We start from the raw sequence: 22394 nt of genomic DNA on the forward strand, positions 1-22394 counted from the left end.
CGCTTCTGAGCAGGCGGTATGCCACTGAGTAGAGCTGGAGTTTCTTTAACCGGGCAGCATATGGCATCTGTTTGAGCTCTTTGATCCTCTTGGTGAGGTACTTTTGGGGTCTTTCCAGTTGCTGCAGGTGTCAGGTGAGGTACATCCAAAAAGGGGCATTGTACTCAATTATGGGCCTGACGAGGAATGAGTAAAGAGGCACGATGACCTCCCCTGATCTAGATGTGAATCCCTTCATGATTAGGTGGGCTATATAAAATGTTTTTCTAACCACTTTGGCCACGTGGTTTTCAAATGAGAGATTGCTATCAACTTGGGTCCCCAGGTCCCTAATTACTTCTTCCGTACTTAATGGATTACCACCTATGTGGTAATTTGTGGGCACTTTGTTTTTGCCAAAAGGGGATGACTATACACTTTTTGGCGTTTAGCTTGAGGCCATGGCTCTGGCACCAGTTCTCTGTTTCTATGAAGCCCTTTTGGAGGATGCTTGTGTCGGCTGGAGAGTCTATTATGGCACCTAGTTTGCAGTCATCTGCGAACTTGGTCAGTCACAGCCCTTCCGTGTTGGCCTGTACCTCCGAGAAATATATACCGAACAAGAGAGGTCCCACGACTGAGCCTTGTGGGACGCCACTTGTAACTGGTTTGGAGTCTGACATGGCTCCAGCAATTCTAACCATGTGAGTTCTGTCCTTGAGCCAGTTTGCAACCCATCTAGTGACATAGGGGTTTATATTTAAGCTGGTGAGCTTATCTATAATGCCCGAGTGGGGTATTGTATCAAAGGCTTTTGCGAGGTCCAGCTAGGCTGTGTGGACCACCTTCCCCTCGTCAATGGCCTTGGTGATTGTTTCAAAGAAATCAACCAGGTTTAAGAGGCAGGATCTGCCCTTAACAAAGCTGAACTGGGTAGGATCCAGTGTCTGTAGGTCCCCAATATCTTTATTTATGAGGTTCAAGATGATCCTATCCATAGCTTTGCAGACCAAGCTAGTCAGGCTTATGGGGCGATAGTTTCCAGGATCCGTTGAGGCACCACCTTTGTGGAGAGGGACCACTGTTGCTGTACGCCACTCTTTGGGTACATATCCTGTAGTAAGGCTGAGATTGAACATTAGTTTTATGTTTGGGATTAGCTCTTCTTGGAGTTCATGTAGGACGCAGCCAGGGACACCGTCTAGTCCCATTGATGCTGTGTTTTTTGCTTTGGAGAGGGTGGCTCTTACCTGAGCATCTGAGATGTCAGGGAGGCAGCACTCTGCTGGGATAGATATTTGCCCTTTTGGTGGGGGGGGGGGGGGTTTGCACTGAACCTGTCAGCTAGGATGTTGGCAATGTCTGTGGGTGCGGTGTATTTTTTGTCATTTTGGACTAATTCTGAGCATATCTGGGAATTCCCACCCAGGTTCCTAACATAATTAAAGAAAGCCTTGTGATTATCCTTAGTGACCTGTGCAATTTTTCTCTCGAAGCTGGCCTTAGACGATTTTATGAGTGCCCATAGTTTTTTGCTAATACTGATCAGAGATGCCTTCCCTTTTTGGGATTTTGCTCTATCATGTAGTAGCTTCCTCCTTCTATTGTATAGTTTGTTTATGGCTGGAGTCTACCAGACAGGATGCCTGCCTTTGGAGGATTGGGTCTTGGTTTTATCTGGGATTGCATGATCCATGCATTCCTGAAGGTGTTCACAGAATGCGTTTATAAAGGATTCTGCGGTCTGGGACGCATTTTCCACAGGCCCAGGGGCTTTGAAGGATTCCACCTCAGTTTTGAGGAGTGTGAAATTTGCTTTAGAGAAGTTTTTCACTGTGGTTTTCTGGGCAGGGTGTGGGGCCGGGATGTGAATATTCAGTTAGATTAGTTTATGGTCTGATCTTACCAGTGAGGGATACACTTCTGGTCTGGCGCATAGAGCCCCCATGTTGGTGATGATCAGGTCCAGTATGTTTTCCCCTCTTGTGGGAATGGTAACAAGTTGTTCCATAGCATTTGAGTTTATAAATTCTAGGAACCTTTCGGCTAGGCTGATGGAGCTAGAGTAATGCTCCCAGTCTATGTTTGTGTAGTTGAAGTCGCCCAATATAATGGTATTTGGAGAGACCTTCATATTTTCCAGTGTTCTCAGGAAGGCCGAGTGGGGTTACTGGGTTTGGGAGGGTGGTCTGTAGCAGGCTATAAACTGGAAGGCAGTTTTACCCACTGTTAGTTGCACATGGATAGTCTCTGATGCTTTGTGCTGTGCCACCAACCTGGAGGTGTGGGTATCTTTGATGAATATTGATACTCCTCCTCCTTTTATGGTTCGGTCCAAGTTTTGGGGCCGCAAAGCATGGTATGAGGCATAACCTGGTAGTGCTGGGGTGCTCTCGGGAGCCTTGAACCAGGTTTCTGTTACTGCACAGATATCGATGTTCTCCATGCTAAGGAGAGTTTCGAGTGCGTGCATCTTGAGGTTTAGACTTCTGGCGTTGAGTAGCATTACTCAGTTTCTTATCCCTTGTGATACCTATGGAGGTGGGTTTGTCTTTTGAGCCTTGCCTAAAAAAGGCACTATGGGGGGGTGGCAAGAGCCTTTGCCAATATCCGAAAGCCCAGGGGTGACAGGTGAAAGCTGTCCCTAGCGAAACATCGTGGCTTGTCGAGCATGTCATCCCAGGCTGACAGGCAATGGATCCTTCTTGAATGACACCAATACTTAAGCCAATTGTTGAAATTGATCATCTTGTCTTCATATTGTGGCATCATTCTTGGTGAGGGTAAGACGCTACTCAAGGTCAGGGTCATACCGGCCTGGGCTACATGCTCAGAGAGCTCCTCTATGTCTCTTTTCATGTAGTCCAGGGAGGTACGTCTCAGGTCATTCACACCAGCATGGACAATGACCGAGTCATATTTGTACTTGCTTTGGAGTGACCTGAGTGCTTGTGTTATGTGGCGGATCCTAGCACCCGACAGGCAGCTCACCGTGACCTTCTCCTTGTTCAGCCTGGTGAGCGGGACGTCAGTGTGCCTGATGATAGAGTCACCTATTACAAGTGTATCAGGTGTGTTGCTTAGCCTTAAGGGCTGTGACTGTTCAGCACACTGTATTTGTGAGCTATGTGTTGCACGTGTTTTGTTTTGGGGTAGCGATTGCTTGGGTGTCTGCTTTGGAGGACTCTGCTGCTTAGGCAGACTTTTATTTAGAGCCTCCGAGTATGTTTTTGTGTGTTTATGTGTTTGGTTTGCTGTCGTGGTAGGTCTATGTGAGACTGGAACTGTAGCGAGTGTGGTTTCCTTCTCCTCCTAACTGGTTACGCCAGTACTGAGTTGAAAGAGCTTAGCCTCCAGTTTGGCTATATGGTTGCATCTCTCACATGTGTTGGAATTTGTTGGGAGGAGGAGAGAGTTGTCTGTGTACATGAAGCAGTTGTAACATTGCCTCAAGATTCCCAGATTCACCAGCTGGACCGGAGAGGAGATTGACAGCTGATCTTTGGACATAGGTTCATACTAGGCTATCTGCCCTAGGACATTTATAAGCCTAGCCAGAATGTGTTTGGCTTTCGCCACCTATTTTAAATTTATTTTGCTATGCCCTTTTTTGAGGTTAGTATACTGTGCCTCTGTCTAACAGTGACACAGAAGTGATACCCGGGGTAAACCTACGATCTCCCATCCACTCATCAAGATTCCTCTTGAATAGAGTCAATGAGGGACTCTGCCTAACCTGGACTTGGATTTTATTCCCAAGTGAAGGAATCCTCTGGGTTATGAATCTGTCCCTCCAGCATGTCCTATTTATTTCAGTGCTGAGGTTCAAGTCTCTCGAGCGCGTAGCTCGATGGGATTTGGATTTTCTGAGGTGCAGCATGTCCATTAATTCCGGGTTGGACATGGCTTTATACGTCAGGCACAGATCGCCATGCTAGAATAGTACTGGGAATTCCTTTATAATTGAAAAAAAGGGCCATTGGGGAACAAGGGACTCAAGGGGAGTTTGTGAGGGTGTAGTGCTTTTAATTTTTTAGTGCTGACTTATTTAATTACTTTAGTGAGCAAGTGTCAGGCTTTAGAGTAGGAATAGGGTGTTTATTATGAGAACTAGATCAGTTCTAAGGGAAAAAGTGAAGAGCAGACTTTGTGGAGCCAAGAATGGTTTAAACCCAATTAAGCGGAGCTGCCCGATGCTGCGCTATGCGCAAAATCGTGCAAAGCCGCGCCAAAGCGGGTTTTATACAGGGGGACTTGAAAGAGCTAGAAATTGGCCCAAACCGGCCAATAGACTACCAGATTCTTGTGCTGGGAACACTCCTCCAGGGATGGATAGGCTGTTCTAAGCTCCCCACTGCCACTGGTGAACAAAGAAGCCTCCCTTTATCCAAGAAAGGAACTGGGCAACACAGGAACTTTCCAAAAGTCCAGAATACAGCAAAGCCTGTATTTGGACTACTCTAGGACAGGAAAGACGGGAAACAAGGATAATTTTTTTGTTTTTTTTTTTGTTTTTCTTTTTTGCAACAAACAGCAGGAAAATGCAATAAATATGTAACACAGGCTAGTGCACTTGAGTGTGTAGCCTCAACAGGTAAATGCAACAAACAGGACAAACTTTAAAAGTGCAGGTGCAAAAACAACTTTAAACAGTTTAAAACAGTTCAAGAAGCAGAAATATTTGTAGTTTAGCTAGAGCGGACAGTCGCCAGGTAGTAGCAGGAAAAAAAACACTTATCAGGTTAGCAGTCGCTCTTTTAGCCTCTCTGCTGCTAGCACCACTCTGCAGGACCACAAGGAGCTTGGCTGTGTAGTAACGAGCGCAAAAACCACGCCAAAGTGGGTTTTATACAGGGGGACTTGAAAGAGCTAGAAATTGGCCCAATATGGCCAATAGACTATCAGATTCTTGTGCTGGGAACACTCCTCCAGGGATAGATAGGCTGCTCTAAGCTCCCCACTGCCACTGGTGAACAAAGAAGCCTCCCTTTATCGAAGAAAGGAAATGGGCAACACAGGAACTTGCAGGTATGCCTCTTTTAGGTCTAAGGTCACAAGCCAAGTCTTCTTGCCCAGCATGGGCAGAAGCTGCTGCAGAGTCAACATTTTGAATTTTGAAATATCCACATATGTGTTTAGAATAGATAGGTCCAGTATTGGTCTCCAGGCTTTGTCCTTTCTGGGCACCAAGAACAGCCTTGAGTAAAAGCCTTGTCCCTGCTCTTGCTCTGGTACTTGCTGAATGGCCCTCATGTCCATGAGGGATGAAACTTCATAGGTTCATACTAGGCTATCTGCCCAAGGGCATTTATAAGCCTAGCCCAGAGTTTTGTGGCTTTCGCCACCCCTTTAGTTTGAAGGAAACTATGCCCATTATTTTGCTGTGTCTCTGTCAAGCAGTGACACTGAGGTAATCCCTGGGGTATATCTGCGATCTCCCATCCATTGGTCAAGATTTCTTTTGAACAAGGCCAGAGAGGTGCTCTGCCTCACATGTACCGGGATTTTGTTCCACAGCATCGGGAGTCTCTGGGTGATGAATTTGTCCCTCCAGCACGTCCTATTAATAACCATGTCAAGGTTTAAGTCTCCCGCCCTTGTAGTTCTGAGGGATCTAGATTTTTTGAGGTGAAGCATGTTCATCAAATCTGGATTTGACATGGCCTTGTATGTCAGGCACAGGTCACCTCTGAGCAAAAAGAGACCAACATAGTTACACTGGTCAGCATAATGGAGGGGGATAATATTTGGACAGTTGACTTAGCTATTATAAATGACTATTCAAGAGAGAAGGAAGCATAACTGGTAAACATTTAACTAGGAAAGGAAGTAACTTGAGTGTAATAGTGAGGAGCGGACCTCAAGTGACTATAAACATTGCATGTAAAAGTGCCACAAACAGAGCAACAGCTTTAAATCTTATGCAGGATCATGGTAGGAAGTAAAAAAAGTTCATTTATGATGAGATAAGAGTGTTGTTACTGTACATTGTTATTAAGGGGGCCATAAAAGGTGAAATACTGGCACAAGGAAGTGCAGGGCAGCGCAAACAGGAAATAAATATTAAACAGACTGAAAAGTAACAGCAAACAGATAACAGAAAAGCACACAAAGAAAGTAACATAGGGAAAGAGAACTGGCCTTTACAAAAATAACAATGGATACAGAGGGACAAGAGGAACAAAAGACTTAGAAGCAGATAAGAGCACATTCGAAAAATAGAGGGTGAAAAAATGATGTTGCACAGACTTATCTGGAATGCAAATGGATTACTCAAAACAACAAAAAAAAAAGAAGAATTATTTAGCGACATTTGAAAGAAATATAAGATAACTATGCTGCAGGAAACCCACTTAAAGGAATAATCATGGCAAATATTATCTAAGAGGCAAATTGGGGATTTGAAATAGGAGCATGGGACAGAAGAAAAAGTGGATAATAACTAACTGAAAATGTTGGTACTGAAACTGAGGAATGGAAAAGAGATAAACATAGCAGATACTTACTACTCAGAGGCTGTTGGGGTAATTGCAGAATTACACTACCAAATGTTTATTTGCCACCAGAGAGTCACACAAAAGAAATAAGACAAATGATACAAGAAACAGTGGACTTCTACCAGGGTATATCAGTGGTCATTGGAGACTTGAATGCAATAACAGATAGGCTATATATGGATGGGGATCCAAGGCAATTCAGTCTGACAATGGAACAGAATCATCTGCACATATGGTTGGAAAAATGTAGGAAAATACAGAAGATACACCCTATATTCGGCTCGACACAAGACAAGATATAGAATGGACAGGGTTTGCATATCAAAAGCACACAAATACTTAGTCCAGTGCATGTACCTACACCCAGTAATCTTAATGAATCACTCCCCAACAGAGAGAGATTACATTAAATAGGTCTAGGACAACAGACCTAGACAGATAACAGTGAGTGGGAATAGGATGGTGGGAATTTCCAAAAACAAAAGATCAGCTGCGAAACACTTGAGAGGTATGGTTGGAAAGGGCAGCAGAAACTGAACATACTAAAAAAAAAAAAAAAAAAAAAAAAAAAAAAAAAAACAGGCAGCACTACAACAGAAATACTTTGCTAATACACCAAAACTGAAAAAAAATACTAGCACTCAGAGCAATACAGCAAAAGGTTAACAAAAAATATATATATAAGAGCTCCAAGTTCAGGACATCTAGTCGGAGACCTGGAACACAAGGAAAATATTTAGAAATTTCTACAAAGCTCTATATGCAGAACAGACTGTAAGTGAAGAGTGGAACATGTTACACCACAACTTCAACAAGAAATGAAGGATACATAAGCTAAAAGAAGGAGGTACTGAAATTCTTAAACCTATTTCAATTCAAGAGATAAAAATGCAAATAGATGAAGTGAAGGGCAAAACCCCAGAGTGGGGTGGTATCCCAAATAAAGATCTGGAAGGTGGTGAGGGAGAGCAGAGTAGAACACTGGCAGAAGATACTTAATAAGGTGCTGGAGCAACAAAACGTGCCCAGAACATGGAAACATGCAATCATATCAGTTATACTCAAGAAAGGGAAAGGTTTAATGAATCAATAATCATACAGAGCAATTGCAGTCTTAAATTACAGCTATAAAATATTTGCAAGCATCTTAGCACAGAGAATAGCAAAAATATTACCAAATGTCATAGAATACAACCAATCCGGATTTGTAAAACACAGGCAAACATTTGACAATCTACATCTGGTTAACCAAATTCATAAACTAGTGGAAAAGCAACAAAAACAGCTACTAAAAATGAGCTTAGATGCTGAAAAGGCATTTGACAGAGTAAATTTAAATTAGTTGTGGGAAATATTACAAACTGTGGGATTTCCACAATATTTAATACAGCTGATAAAAAACATATATTGATTTGGAAGCTAGAGTAAAAAATCAATGGGATAGTAACAGAGAAGTTTAAAATGCAAAGAGGAACTAAACAGGGATACCTGCTCTCCCATCTGCTTTTTGCCTTGTATCTAGACCCATTGGCAAAGAAAATAAGGCAATTAGTTATTATGGAATAGTTAGAAAGGAGTAAACAATACAAGCTGTCCATATTTGCAATTTTTTTTTTTTTTTTTTTTTTTACAAAGTCTTATAAGGATATTTACAAATGAATGGAGATAAGGCAATTTTCAAAATTAGTGGATAACAAGGTCAATGAAGACAAAACCAAGGCAACACCAATAACCTATGCGATTCCAAAGTGATTAGTGCTGGAATTCCCTGGTCTTTGTAGGCGTTACAAGCTGAAATACCTAGGGATTTTGGACAGTGAGATAATCCAAAGATTCCCCCATAAAAACATGGGGGAGACTATAAGTAAGATAAAAGGGCTAACAAATAGAGGGAAAACAATATTAGATATACAATATAAGCTATAAAATGTATAGTGTCCCACCGGTACTATATATGGTGCAGGCTTTTTTTATTTTTCCTGGACAATAGAGATGGACAAAAATAAGCAAAATGGTGAAGCGATTTGTATGGAACAATAATGAAATAAAGATCAAATGGGAATACAATGAGTCCAGGGAAGAGGGAGGATGACATATGCCAAACTTGAAAGAGTATTACCTGGCAACTCAACTGAAATCAAAATTTACCAACTACAGAATAATACTTCTGCAGCTAACTGGAAGGACCTATTACTATAATCTGCTACGGATATAAGGGCTACAGACAGTACAAGATTCTGGGAGATACTACTACACACAATAAAATCAGAATATTGGGAACAAGAGCATGAGAAACAGTAGGCATCTGGTAGGAGTTTGAGCTGTTCTCAACTGGACTAAATGAAGTTGGACCTTACATGGATAGAAATTATTATAGGAACGCCACTTCTGGAAAAGCAAATATTTTGGGAACAATTAAGAAAGGGAGAAGCAAAAATGAGTTGGGAAAACATTCAAATTACTGATAAAATTAAAAAAAACAGAGTAGATGTATTATAAAATGTTATTGCAGACGAATGACTATGGCCAAAAAAGCTACTGAACAAAAGGAAAAAAAAACTAGCTTACCCTAGCTGATGATAGAAGCTAGAACTGTGAATGCAATAAGAGAGTAGAATATATACTACACTGAAAGTAAATAGAACAGGTATAACACAGGAGAATGGAATTAAGGACTGAGAATCACAATTAATAGTAAGGAACCATTTGGAAGAAATATGTAAAACACCATACAGGGTAACAAGAGATGAGAAATTCCAAATGTTTTTATATACAATAAAGGTTACATAACATGTTTCAGGCAGCCAAAGAAATAAGTAGGAGATGTGACCAAAAAGAAAAAGGAACACGGGCAAATATTTTTGGGAGATGCCCATGTTTACAGAGATTCCACACTAATCTCAAAGGAATAGCAGACAAGCCTGGGGAAGCCAGGATACCAAATAAAACTGATTTTTATTAAGTTATGTGAGAAACTCTTAACAGTAGCAAAAGTAGGTGAGAACTAGTCTCATTAGTTTGGTTGCTAGCTAAAAAAGCAATAACCAGGAGATGGAAGACTAACTACAAGCCCACAAAAGAACTAGTAAAGGAACTGATGTCAGAAATAAGCAGGCAAGAACTTACAACACCTAGGGAAAAGAAAAGCAAATAACATACTAGGAAATAGTCACTCTGGAAAGAGACAATTGTAGAATTAGCAAGAAAAATAAATAAAAAACAGAAGAGAAATAACATAAAAATTAAACCATGAAGAAAGGACCTATCAAAGTCGAAGTAAACTCCTAAGAGACTGAAAAATGATGACTTATAGGACCCGGATTCAGTTGATATGATTGAATGTTCATATAGTATTGAATAGATCTGGGATCTCTAGACTGCCTCACTAAAGACCTAACGGTGAGAAAAGGGAGGGAAAAGAAAGAGATGAATAGGCAGGAAAAGATACAAGTAGGAGGGAAAATACAATTTGTATGTAGAAAAAGGTTGAAAAAGGGTATCTGCATCAATAATTTAGCCAAATGTAACTCCTGGCTCTGGGTTGCACCCTTTACATAATGAGTAAAGATAAAAAAAAAAAAAATAGAACTATAAAAAATAGTATTAAATGAATAGAGGCAATCACCAGGAGTAAACAGTGCACCATGCATGTGGATTGCACTACTTCTGGACCGGTCATTCTTCATGTAAATAAATATATGGAGAGTTAAAAAAAAAAAAAAAAAAAAAAAAAGAGTTGTATGCAAGCAGGTAATTCTGCCTCACTCCCACCAAAAAATAGTATGCTGTATGCATTAATACTTCTGATTTTTGTATGATTTGTGGGTTGTTGAACAAAAGCTGCTGAACAATTTATACTGTCCCTTGACTGTTTTGCATTAGTCTAGCTTTATTCATTGCACTAAAGAATGAATTAATTTAATAGGCCTGGATTATGTAATATAGTCTAAACATGTTGCATTTTAGTAATACATTTTTCCAGCACCTTCTTTGCAGCCTTCAGCAACTAGGAAAAGGGTTGACACTTGTCGGGTCATATAGTCTTCTTTATTTGCAATGATGATCATCAGCACCCATTATATAGTGATTGTTCCACATTAAAGTCAACTGTACAAGGGCGGATTGTACAGAATTTCAACATTTACTTAAAATTGCTACTCTGGCAGTTAGCACAGACGAGTGAAGTTCAAACTTGTTAATGAGTTGGTCCTCTGGCAAGGGTGCAGGGATTTAAGTTCATGAGCTGCTCCTCTGGCAAGGGTGCAGGGTTTTAATCTTTCCACTTTCATTTACCTACTGTGTGACATTGAGCAAGTCACTGAACTAGACAGAGCTTTGGAGCAAGTGGCAATTTGGACTAGGCTCCTTAATGGTTTCCAAAACTGCATTTTTAGTAACTATGAAACTAGTGTCATGGTTCGCCAACTATTTCCTACTGCATAACTGATACAGCTCAGGAAATGTTAAGCAAAACCACCAGCACACCAATTTTTAATGTAATATATTAAATTTATTCTTCAACAGCAACAGCTAGGCTTTCAACAGTTCCTTACCTGTGTACATCTAAACTTCTATCAAAACATATTGCTTTTACAGTCAGACAAAATTACTTAAAAAGTAGCCCCTTCCAAACAACATACATATATTTATGTACATTCACAAAAATAAAAATGACCAAGTCCACTGCCACTACATTAAGAATTACAATAAAAAGTTTCACTTTTTCAAATATGAATTGTAGAAAACAGATAGCCACAAATGAAATAAAGGTAACAGTAGAAACACTACAAGAAAGTGAAATATACATACGAAATCTGATTGACTACAGCATCTTCATCTTCATGGTCATCTGCAAAACAAAATGTAAAAATATAAGGTTAACAAATCTTTCATTCTTTTAGAGCTTCTGATACTCACGTTGTCCTAGTCAGGGCCAAGAGGGAGACAGAGGCCATCCTGGTTAAGTAAAGGGCACATGAAGAATACCAAATGAGGACAAGACACCAGTCCATCTTGGGGGTTAGTAAATAGATATGTTGTTTGGTTTAAGCCTGTTTGAATAACCACAAAAACTACAATGATTAGCTGTTACAATAAGCAAAAAATTATAAAGATTAACAGACTTGACACAAGACCTCACGTTAAGATGTGGAAAACTTATTAACCTATATTTATTTTATTATTATTTATTTTACATTTGCTGACCGGGATTTTCTGACTGAGCTGAAGAGCCCTTTTTCAGCGGCGGCCCAGGGAGAAAAGCTCCAACATATTATACAATTTTCATTATAAATTAGCATTAAACAGCAATGTTACAGGATTACTACAAGGCATTAAGTAGCAATACAATGTTATATAGTGTCAATAATCAAGAGTATAGCACAACTATTTCAAGATGTATAAAAAGAGATTTGTCATTAAGATGAGTATAGTTTTTGGGGTAATTGATTACAAAAACCCAGTTTTATCATGATGTAGTTGCATGAAGGCAAGACAAGTACAATAGAATCTCTGAGGCAATTTGCTTAATAGATTTTAGAAGACAGTAGAAAGAATAGTCAAGGAAAATTAGAGAGAGCTAGTGAGAAGAGTGCGTTAAGGGCAGAAAGTAGATTAAGGTATGAGAAAGTAGGGGATGTTTAAGGAGGGAGAGTGCAGTGGCAGGACCAGTGACTTTTAAAGTGCTCTTTGGTGGCTGTCTTAAATTGATTAGCTGTGTAAGGGTACTGAATTTTACTTCTATGACAACATGATGCATCTGTAAATTCAGGAAAACCACTAGGGCAGGGACACTGCTGTGTACATTGGGTTAGTCTGTGACTGACCAAGGATCATTGAAGCCTACATAACGATTTTGTGTTACTTACCCATTTTAAAAAGGCAGCAGATATAACTTACACAGCAAGCCTCTGAAAGAACACAACCATTTCTACTTTACTGAAGTCCTCCAGCAGACAGCAGGTGACAGTAAACCCATTCCACACCACTAAGCTACATGCTACAATGAATCAACCAATAATTCCTCTTCAAGCCCAACACTCCATCTTGGAGACCAGCCTACTAAATACATGTCAAGTGTTTGAAGTAAATATGAAAAATTAGAGGAATACCCTACTGAACAGAGCATCAATGATATGGTCGTAAAAGGATCCTGGTTAAGATCAGATTCTCTCTCCCTTCCTTGTCATCAATTCCATCAATCCTTTTATGGAAATTTGGAAGAAAGAAAACTGGGAAAGGTGTTCTACTTTCCTTAAGAAATCAGACCTCTGTTGATGTCAAGGGTGTCACCTTTCGATTGGGAATTTGTCTTAAATGGTTGCCAGTGGACCTGTTTAATGGTGGTCAGTCACACTAAGTTTAACTGAAGTCATTTGGTAATGAGCACCCCGATACACTAATCAAATTTTGCCACTGTCCTTAACACAATTTTGGAAGAAGGCCATCACAATAACAATAATGGATAATTTCAACATCAATTTTCTTGATAAATAGAACAAGGCCTTGCGAGATTCTTCTTTGATCTTGATCATCACATCATCACGCTGGTTACTGAAACAACTAGACCTAATCATAGCAATGCCAGTAACTCAAACCTTGCCTTCAGTAATATAAGTGATCAAGCACAGGTAACACTTGTTCACTTCTGTTCTATCACTGATTACACTTGGTCACATTCCTCATGCTGGGAAGCAATGCTAAAGCACCAATGAGTACTTGTCAACTAAGAAGATTTGGAGATCTCTTGTTAACCTTACTGCAAACTTAAACAGGCAATAAGTCTGCTGTCCTTGACTCAAAAGTAGCTTAAACTGCACTCAGCACATTTCTGGATATTCTCACATTTGTCAAAGTGGAGCACTAACTGATAAACAATAGAAGGTTAAGACGTAGCAACAGAGGACAGTTCAAACAGGAGAGGAAACAGATACTTACAGAGATGCCATCTGTAGGGAGTGGAAGATTACCAAAAGTCCTTATGAAATAGATTTACAAGTCTGGATAACATTACTGATAGGGGCCCATGTACAGATATAAGAAGATTTCTACCTCAGAAAAAGGAAGACTTACCTCATGACCAAATCTTGCAGCTTAACATTAAAAAATAAAACAAAATATTAACAGACTAACTCAGCCCACTAGAGTCATCACTTTCTGCCCATGCAAGCAATAATCAGCGATGAAGGACCAACCACTAAACAGAAAGATAAAGCTTGCTTCCCCACAGGAAGGGACAAAAGGTCCCTTGTAGCTGAAGACACATTCCCTGTCACACATTAGAGGTTATTTCTGGCCAGTATAAAGGTGGGGGGGGGGGTATGTTAACTGGGTCACTGGGCTGGTTCAAGGGACTTTTTTCAGCCATGACCCAAATCAAGAAAAAGACAATGCAGCTGTAAATACATTAACATAAAGTTAAGCATATAATAAAAACACAGAAAACAAGTCAGGAAGATAAATTAACACATAACAATACTGTGATACACACATGCACACACACTGCACAATAGAATAGATCACATTCAGGGTTTACCTATTATCTGTTGTGATTCACCAAACAAAGCCAGCCATCTGGAAACGTGCATTGCCCACACTCAGATGTGGTTTACTACTATTACATGCAGACACAGTTTTAAAAAGAAATGTCTTACTTTTTAAGTTATGTCACTGTATAACAAACTTTGCCATTCCATCTCTGCTTTTTAAACTCAGTGTGTCACAAGCATTCACAGTATATTTAGAAGTGAATTAAATCCCTAACCTCCATGGTCTGGAGAAATTTAGCAATTTCTTTTTATTAAAGATGCTTTACAGATAACAAATGATTTTGCACTGCCAAAAGTAATGGAGGAGGTTTTGTTTTTGTTACAGCAGCTGCAGCAATATATTTCAAGCAGCTACCAAAGAGTGGGTGCCTGCTCTGAAATATAAATTACTGCCACTAACAAACAACACTTGCCAGACTGTATTCTCTGGTAAAGGATTTATGAAACAGATGTGTTCTATGGGTAACAACTGGTTATACAACAGACATGTTTTGCTGAACAACCAGTGGCTGCTAACATTTTTTTTAATGTCAGTTTGATTTCACCGAGTTACTAAATTAACATGCTGCATTTACAGTTTTGTGCAGACAAGCATTTTTTTTCAAACTGACCAGTGATATTCAACCTAAAAAGGGACAGACTGAAAGAAAAAAAGAGACAGAGAGAGAGATCAGAGCATAGATAATTAATGGGTAGAATAACATGGAAAAGGTGTCTACATAACAGATGTAGCAAAGTCTGTGCATCATGAATACAAAGGACAGGGAAACTGAAGTTTTAATTAATGGTTAGGGAAAAATGGGTATGAATGCAGGGAAGAATTTACAATTTGGGGAACTAAATAGACGCTTTAGTGTTACACTAGTGTAAAAATTTGTTTTTAGGAGTTACAGTATGGAGTTGAAAAATGTTGATTTGCATAGAGTAGAAAGGAAAAATGTGCTTAGTATGTATGTAGAGAAAGCACAGTTGTTTAAGTTCACTTACATATAACAGCAGATGATCACATTTTACACTGCTGCAGTACCCTATGAGTTGTGTCTTGCCAACGATACAGCAACTGGCCATCTTCCAAAAGTTTTCAAATCTTCTCACGCCAGACTGACTAAAAATGTTCAGGACTTTCTTGCCCCAACAGGAAAAAGGGAACTCATCCTCAACAAGCCATTTATTATAAATACATATATTAAATACACACACACACACACACACACACACACACACACACACACACACACACACACACACACACAGAGAAAGAGATACAGACAGATCCCATAACTACACGCAAGGAGGGTGGTGGGTGGGTGCAGCTGCTGCAGCAATGAAGAATATGCACATCAACTGTTATAGTAAGTGAAACTTAAACAAGTGCATTATGTTCATTATTCTCACTGCTGCAGTAGTCCATGGGTAGACTACCATACCTTGTCCACCTAGCAGGAGGAAAGATAAAGGTCCAGGAGCCCCTAGAAAATGGTCCTAGCAAAACCAGTTCTTGATATAGAGAAGAAATCCAGCTTGTAGTGCTTTGTAAAGGTATGTATGGAGTTCCACGTTGCTGCCTCTAGAATGCTTCTACAGTCCACCCCTTTCCAGTATGGCATAGAAGAAGCCACAGCATTGCCTGGAATAGATTTTCCATGGTGGGAATAACAAAAAACAGCAGAAGACCACCATCTGGAAATAGCCTGTTTAGACACGAGTTGACCTTTATTAGTTCCAGAAGAGGAAACTAATGGCTGGTTAGCTTTCTTAAAGGACTTAGTTCTGTCAAGATAGTACCAGAGTTACTTATGCACATTCAGTGCGTGTAGAATCTTCTCTATTGTTTTAGGTTTTGTATAGAAAAAAAGAGAGGATGATGGTTTGATTCAATGTGAAATCTGAAACAACCTTGGGCATAAAACACAGATTTGTGCCTATAATGACCCAGATAGAGTTTGCTCACCTTGAGAGTTTGCAACTCAGACACTCTTCTTGTAGATGTCAGAGCAATTAGAAGAGCAGTTTTTCAAGTAAGGAAGCTTAAATTAAATCAGCCTGACAGGCAGGTTCAAAGAGTGATATAGTTAGTTTTTCCAAAACAAAATTAAGATCGCAAGGAGAAGGAACCAGTCTTCGAAGAGGTCTCACGTGTAAAACTCCTTTTAAAAACTGTTTGCCAGAGAGGAAAGAGGGGGGATCAGTGGGCTGACATGCTGACATGACTGCAAAATGTACCTTTACAGAGGCAAAGGAGAAGTCAGAAAATTGTAACTCCCACATATTTAAGCACCAGTGGTATAAAATCCCTGAAGGGTCCCCTGGTTATTGGCTAGGCAATGACAAGAAAACATCTTCCACTTGCCAATATATAATTTTCTAGTTGCAAGCTTTTTTGCCTCCTTCAATACCTGTTGCATTTCCTCATAAAAGAGGTGCCTAAAAGTAATTAAAATTGAGTAATCGATGCTGTCAGATGAAGTTGCTCAATGCCGGGGAATATCAATCTCCCTTTGCCCTGTATGAGTACACCCAGTCTGTGAGGAAGCTTTTGTCAGCTGACCCTGGACAATTCCATTAGAAGGAAGAATCAATTCTGCTTGGGCCTCAAAGGAGTTGCAACAATTTTGAGCATCTTTCTGAATTTGCAAAATTACCAAAGACATCACAGGAAAGGGTGGAAATGCATATAGGAATATCGCCACCAAGGTAGAAAGAACATCTGTTTTCTAAGCCTGCTTGCAAGCAGTCCTGGAAAATAATCTGTTTAGTTGTCTATTTTGAAAGGAAATGAACAGATCTACTTGAGGTGTTCACCACATTTATATCAGATAGGAAAACAAAAAGGATGCTTCATGCTCACCAAATGATTTATAAAAATTAGTGCATACCAAGATTATATAGTCCCCGTTTCGAAGGAGGGACGGCCTACTTGAAACTGATTACATGTATAGATCTGCAATTGTGGGACTCCACACGTATCTGCTGACCTCACAAGACACAAATGTAGTGAAAGTTTTGAAACATGAGGAGAATAAATCTAACATGACTTCTCTACTTAATTTGGCAGAAGCATATCGGTGTCAAGCAGCAATGGAAATCAAACCAGAAGTAGATAAAAATCAGGCAGCAACTGAATGTGCCAAAAAAACAAAAGAAAGTATATAGGACCAGATGACACGGCAAGAAATGTGGAAAAAGCATAAACATAGTTGCAAGTATAGAAAACTTCTGTACGAACCTCATGTTGATCAGGAATGAATACAGGAATGGTTAAGGAGAGACAAATTAAAACCAAGAGATAAAAGATTAATATTGGCAGCTCAAGACAGTGGGCTACGTACGCTGATTTACAAAGTCCATTGAACACGTGGGCGAAACAGACAAACATAAGTTTTGTAAAACCAAATCCGAAATAGTCGTACACCTTGTTGCTGGTTGCGACATACTAAAGGCAGAAGGACTGTATACTGAAAGGCATAATAATGTGGCAAGACTGTTGCACTTGGGATTGTGCAAACATTATGGTACTGAAGTGGCTGAAAAACACTGGAAACATGAGCCACAAAGCATCATAGAAAATGATGAAGTTTAATATCACATGGGATCGCCAATTACCTACAGTTCAAAAGATAGATACTAGAAAACTGGATATAGTGGTCTAAGAAAAGATAACGAAAGCAGCATTGATCATTGAAATCGCCACACCCAGTGACTACAGTGTCTTGCACAGAGAGAGACACAAAGTGTTAAAATATCAGGATCTGCAGGCAGAAACAAGAACAATGTGGAAGAAAGATACCCTGACAGTTCCAATAGTAGTAGGAGCAATGGGTCTTATAAAAAAGAATCTACAATTTTATTTAGATATGTTTTCAATGCATGTAACCCCGTATGAATTGCAGGAGGAGTCATTACTGGGCACATTGCGGGTGCTGCAAAGAGTACTTTTGGCTGACATCAAAGATTGAACAATACTAATTTCACCAATTGTAATCATACTTTGACATAGGAATGGGGTCCATTCCTGTCACAGTATTTGAAACCCAAAAGATTTGGAGAAATAAAAAAGATTGAAGCAAATATTGTTTACTGATACAGAAAACAAACAGATGTTTAAACACACATGCAGTTACTCAATTAAGAATTAAATACTGCAATGTAATACTCTTAAAAGGGCAGTCATTTCCAACAAACCATTAAGGTGCATTTTCTTAACATAATAATTATAAAATATACATTATATATTGTAGACCCAAATCAGTATTTAAGCTATTAAGACTTACAGTATCACACCTCAAATTATTTTTTTCTCTAATTTATTCAAAGTTATTATCTTTTGTCATTCCCACATGGTATATGAAGTGTTCTAATTACTAAATATATCAAATAATACAAGGATATACTGCTTTAATATGCAATGCCACTGCACTTGCTGGATGCAAATAACCTGCATCCTGCACTTGCCGTTGTAGTCTAGCTTTAACCTTTCTTTTTGTTTGGCTTATGTACACTGACTAACAGAAGCTGTTTCTGCTTGTTCCAATGTTGCCCTCCAGTTGGTGAAAAGCAAGGCATAATGCTGCTGTGCTAGGACCAGTGTGTGTGCTTGCTTCAGCACCCTCTCTCCCTAGCTAAAGTGTTGGGCACTTCATGACAGACTGGCAGCCCATATCTCATTGTTTGTGAACACAGTAGACATCTTTGGCTACTGCTATTGTAGGTCTGGGACCAGTCCCTTTGACTGGAATGAGTCTAGTAGTGTCTGCCAATTACTACTTTCCATCCTTGGACAAGTTCTCCAGAACCTGGGTTGCTAACTTTTCATTGGTCACGTGCATATATTCACAACTCAGTTAGACTGTGCCACAGAGCCAGATTATTTGCATAGCTGTTTTAAATTTTTAAATTGAGCTGCATTAGTTTAATGATGTTGGAACACAAACTCTTGCTATTGTTGAAAAGTAAAGCACTTGTTATCATGAAAATTCATTAGAAGAAAAAGTAACATTGCCATTGCCAAGGCTGCTTAGATTGTAAAGACATGGGAAATAGTGAACACATCAGGGCAGCTGCCATTGCACAGATTAACTTCTCTTTTTATCTCCTTCCCAGTGGGCATACAAATTAGGCATGTCAAAATAAGAACCATTTACTATCCCTTTGCATCCTTGTGAGCACTTCTACCTTGTGACTCATCCTCTTTGTCGACCTCTTCAGGACAATGTGCCAGGTAGCATCTTAACATTGCCTTTTCTTTTCCTCTGCTGGAGTACTGAATGATTGTGGCTTGGGAAAGGGTCTTTTTTTTTTTTTTTTTAAGAAGGTTAGGGGGTGAGTATCAAAATAGTGAAGAATGAACCGCTGGGGATGCACAATCCAGTGCATTTCTTCGTGCCTGTCCCAAGCCCGAATAAATGGGGAGGGTTGCATCAGGAAGGGCATCTGGTGTAAAAGTTTTGCCAAAAGACATATGCGGACAACATTACAGATTTCCATACCGGATTGGTCGAGGCCCGGGTTAAAAATGACCTCCACCAGTACTGTTAGCCGGCTTCATATTACATTATCGAAAGATAACGTAATAGAACGACTGAAACATCAAAATGGGTGCATTTTTAAACTTTTATTGTTGGGGGGGGCTGTGCCACCCCCACTAAATATATATTCCAACTCCAAGATCGCACTACAGTGAGGAAAGGGCAAATATCCCAATCTTCACTGTACTGCGATCCCACAATTCAAACTTCAAAATGCATCCGTTTCAATGTTTCAGCCGTTCGATTACGTTATCGATAGGAACCCCTGTTAGCCAACAGGATGTTGGGAAGAAACTGAGCTACTGTTGGCCGAAGGAGAAGAAGAAGAGGAAGGCATGCCCGAAGGAAGGAAGAGAGGAGAAAGGTCAGGATGTGGTAGTGAGGGTAAGAACTTTGAATGTTGGCGGTATGACTAGTATAGGGAGAGAGCTATCGGATATGATGGAGAGAAGGAAGGTTGATATATTATGCGTGCAAGAGACCAGATGGAATGGGAGTAATGTCAGATGTATCGGAGTTGGGTTCAAATTGTTCTATCATGGTGTGGATGGGAGGAGAAATGGGGTAGGGGGTTATCCTGAAGGAAAAGTATGCCAAGAGTATTCTGGAGGTGAAAAGAGTGTCGGATAGAGTGATGTTTATGAAGCTGGAAATTGATGGTGTAATGACGAATGTTGTTAATGTATATGCGCCACAAGTTGGATGTGCGATGGATGAGAAAGAAAAATGTTAACACACTGAGTTTATTTTCTTGTATTGTACACATATATAATATGTATTTGGCTTGTTTATCTACTTCAATATGTATTATGTAAAAACATTGACATTCAAAGTTAAGCTGATGTTATGTAAAAGTTTCTGTGATTGCATGGAGCTTTGCTCCTCAGACCTCCAATGAAAATGGGTTTTTGGGCCCAGTGGACTTTCCCAGTCAACAAATGTTAATAAATAGTAAATCATCTCTTGGAAGACCTCTGTACTGGGTTTCCACTTGTGAGGGTCTGCCCAGAATCTGCTTGGCTTATCTGAGACTATATTTTGTCTGATTTTATAAGAGAAGCTTGAAGTTTTAAGGAATGCTGTAGAGTTAATTCCCAAGCTATCACTGTCAGCTGGCACACAGGGTACAAACTGGTGCCCTCTTGGTATCTGTCATAATCTGTAAAAATCTACTGCCAATCATTAGCAGACCGGAGTTCCGCTGTGGTGACCCCTAACCGGGAAAAGCCGAAAGAAGAACAGAAGAAAGAAGATTTAGGAATTCTACTGTTTAACTAATACCTAAAATAAAGAATGTTAAAAAACCTAAACGTCCAGAAATAACTGTTATAAACACCGACATAAAGAATAACAACCAACATTTCATTGACACTGGTGTGCTTTGATCTATTGGAGATGTCCCATGGTCCTTGCACTTTAACTCCCACTGAAGCTGCTCTGTGAGCAAAATCTGAGTAATTGTTTAGTACAAATTGTGTTAAGGTAGGTGAAGAAAAAGGGGACTAGATATACATGTACATAAACATATACATATACATATACATATATATATATATATATATATATATATATATATATATACATACACATATATATCTACATATATATATATATATATATATATATATATATATTAGATATAAATATAAACATATGTAGTGTAGTCTTTTCAATCCACCATTTTTAGAAAAATGACCTTCAGAAACCACCTTTTAGACTATACCAGTAAACATCCATATTTCATCAAAAAGAATGTTATTAGAGGCCACTTCACTAAGTTATCATGTATTATTAGTGAAGATTCTATTTTTATTGAGGAAAGCTCATTTGTAAGATAGTTACTTTAACAAAGAAATTATCCTCAAGAATTAAACTGATAACATTATGAAATAAATGTTTTGAACTTGGGTGCGTTAGATACAAGTTTATACTTAAAAGTGTAAAAAGTCCGAGATTTGGGACGAAACCTAGGTTATTGGTGAACCGTGTTTGTATCGTCGCTGTTGGTAATAAATTCGGTTGGCTTTGGACGTCGTTTTTTGGTATTATTTGTTTCTGGTTCGTTGGTTCCAGGTTATCCTTAAAAGTGTTTTTACTAGTAACAAGCCTCAGTAACAAATGATTTAAGACTTAGCTTCCCTTTACCAATATGTTAGGACATGTGTTCTTAAAAATGTAACAGAAAAGAATTGGTAAACTATACAAGGGAACAGGGAGTCAGTAAGCATACTAGGTCACATCGCTAATTTGTGCTACAACAGAACTAAGACTTTTAAGACCACTTTTGAATATAAGAACAAAGTTTATAAAGGCATTTGTTCAAGTAATGTAGGCATGTACAAATGTGAAAACTGTACTTACATTTGCTGCAGAAATATTAATGTTTGTAAAAGTTATACATTTAAACATCAGGACTTCACTGTTAAATTCAAGGGTTACTTTAAATAACTGTAATTCAGTGAACATTGGTTATTTAAGCTTTTGTGAATTTTTTTGTTCTTTTATGTAGGGAAAACAATCAGAAAATAATCAGAAAATGATCTGATAGTATAAAGGAACACTGCACAGCAATAAGTGATAATGATTTAAATAATGCTCTAGTGAAACATAGCAGAACTTGTTCTGGATTAAAGTGTTTTAGAGGATGTGCAAAAATTTGTAGAAGATGTTAATGTTCTGTCAAAAGTGCTAGAATTAAAGTGGCAGTTATTTTTAAATGCGGACAAACTTCTTGGACTTGATGAAAATCTCAACATTAAGCGTGCGTTAAAGTGGTTTAACTAGGAAGTGAGATCATAGTTTTTTAATCAAATGTGATAAGTGGTTTAAATACTGTGTCTGCTACA

The 22394-nt window shown here is 39.1% G+C and overlaps 1 protein-coding gene across 1 annotated transcript in view; it reads right to left on the reverse strand.

Annotated features, from left to right (window-relative positions):
* The window catches only part of LMBR1 (limb development membrane protein 1), a 1668467-nt gene that overhangs the window by 1568060 nt on the left and 78013 nt on the right, over window positions 1-22394 (reverse strand). The window contains exon 3 of the mRNA XM_044065580.1: window positions 11286-11325. Coding sequence (XP_043921515.1) covers window positions 11286-11325 — 40 coding nt within the window. The remainder of the gene's footprint in view (window positions 1-11285; window positions 11326-22394) is intronic.

The sequence above is a fragment of the Protopterus annectens genome, chromosome 3.part0 (genome assembly GCF_019279795.1).
Source record: "Protopterus annectens isolate FY-2018-M chromosome 3.part0, PAN1.0, whole genome shotgun sequence".
In the NCBI taxonomy this organism is placed as follows: Eukaryota; Metazoa; Chordata; order Ceratodontiformes; family Protopteridae; genus Protopterus; species Protopterus annectens.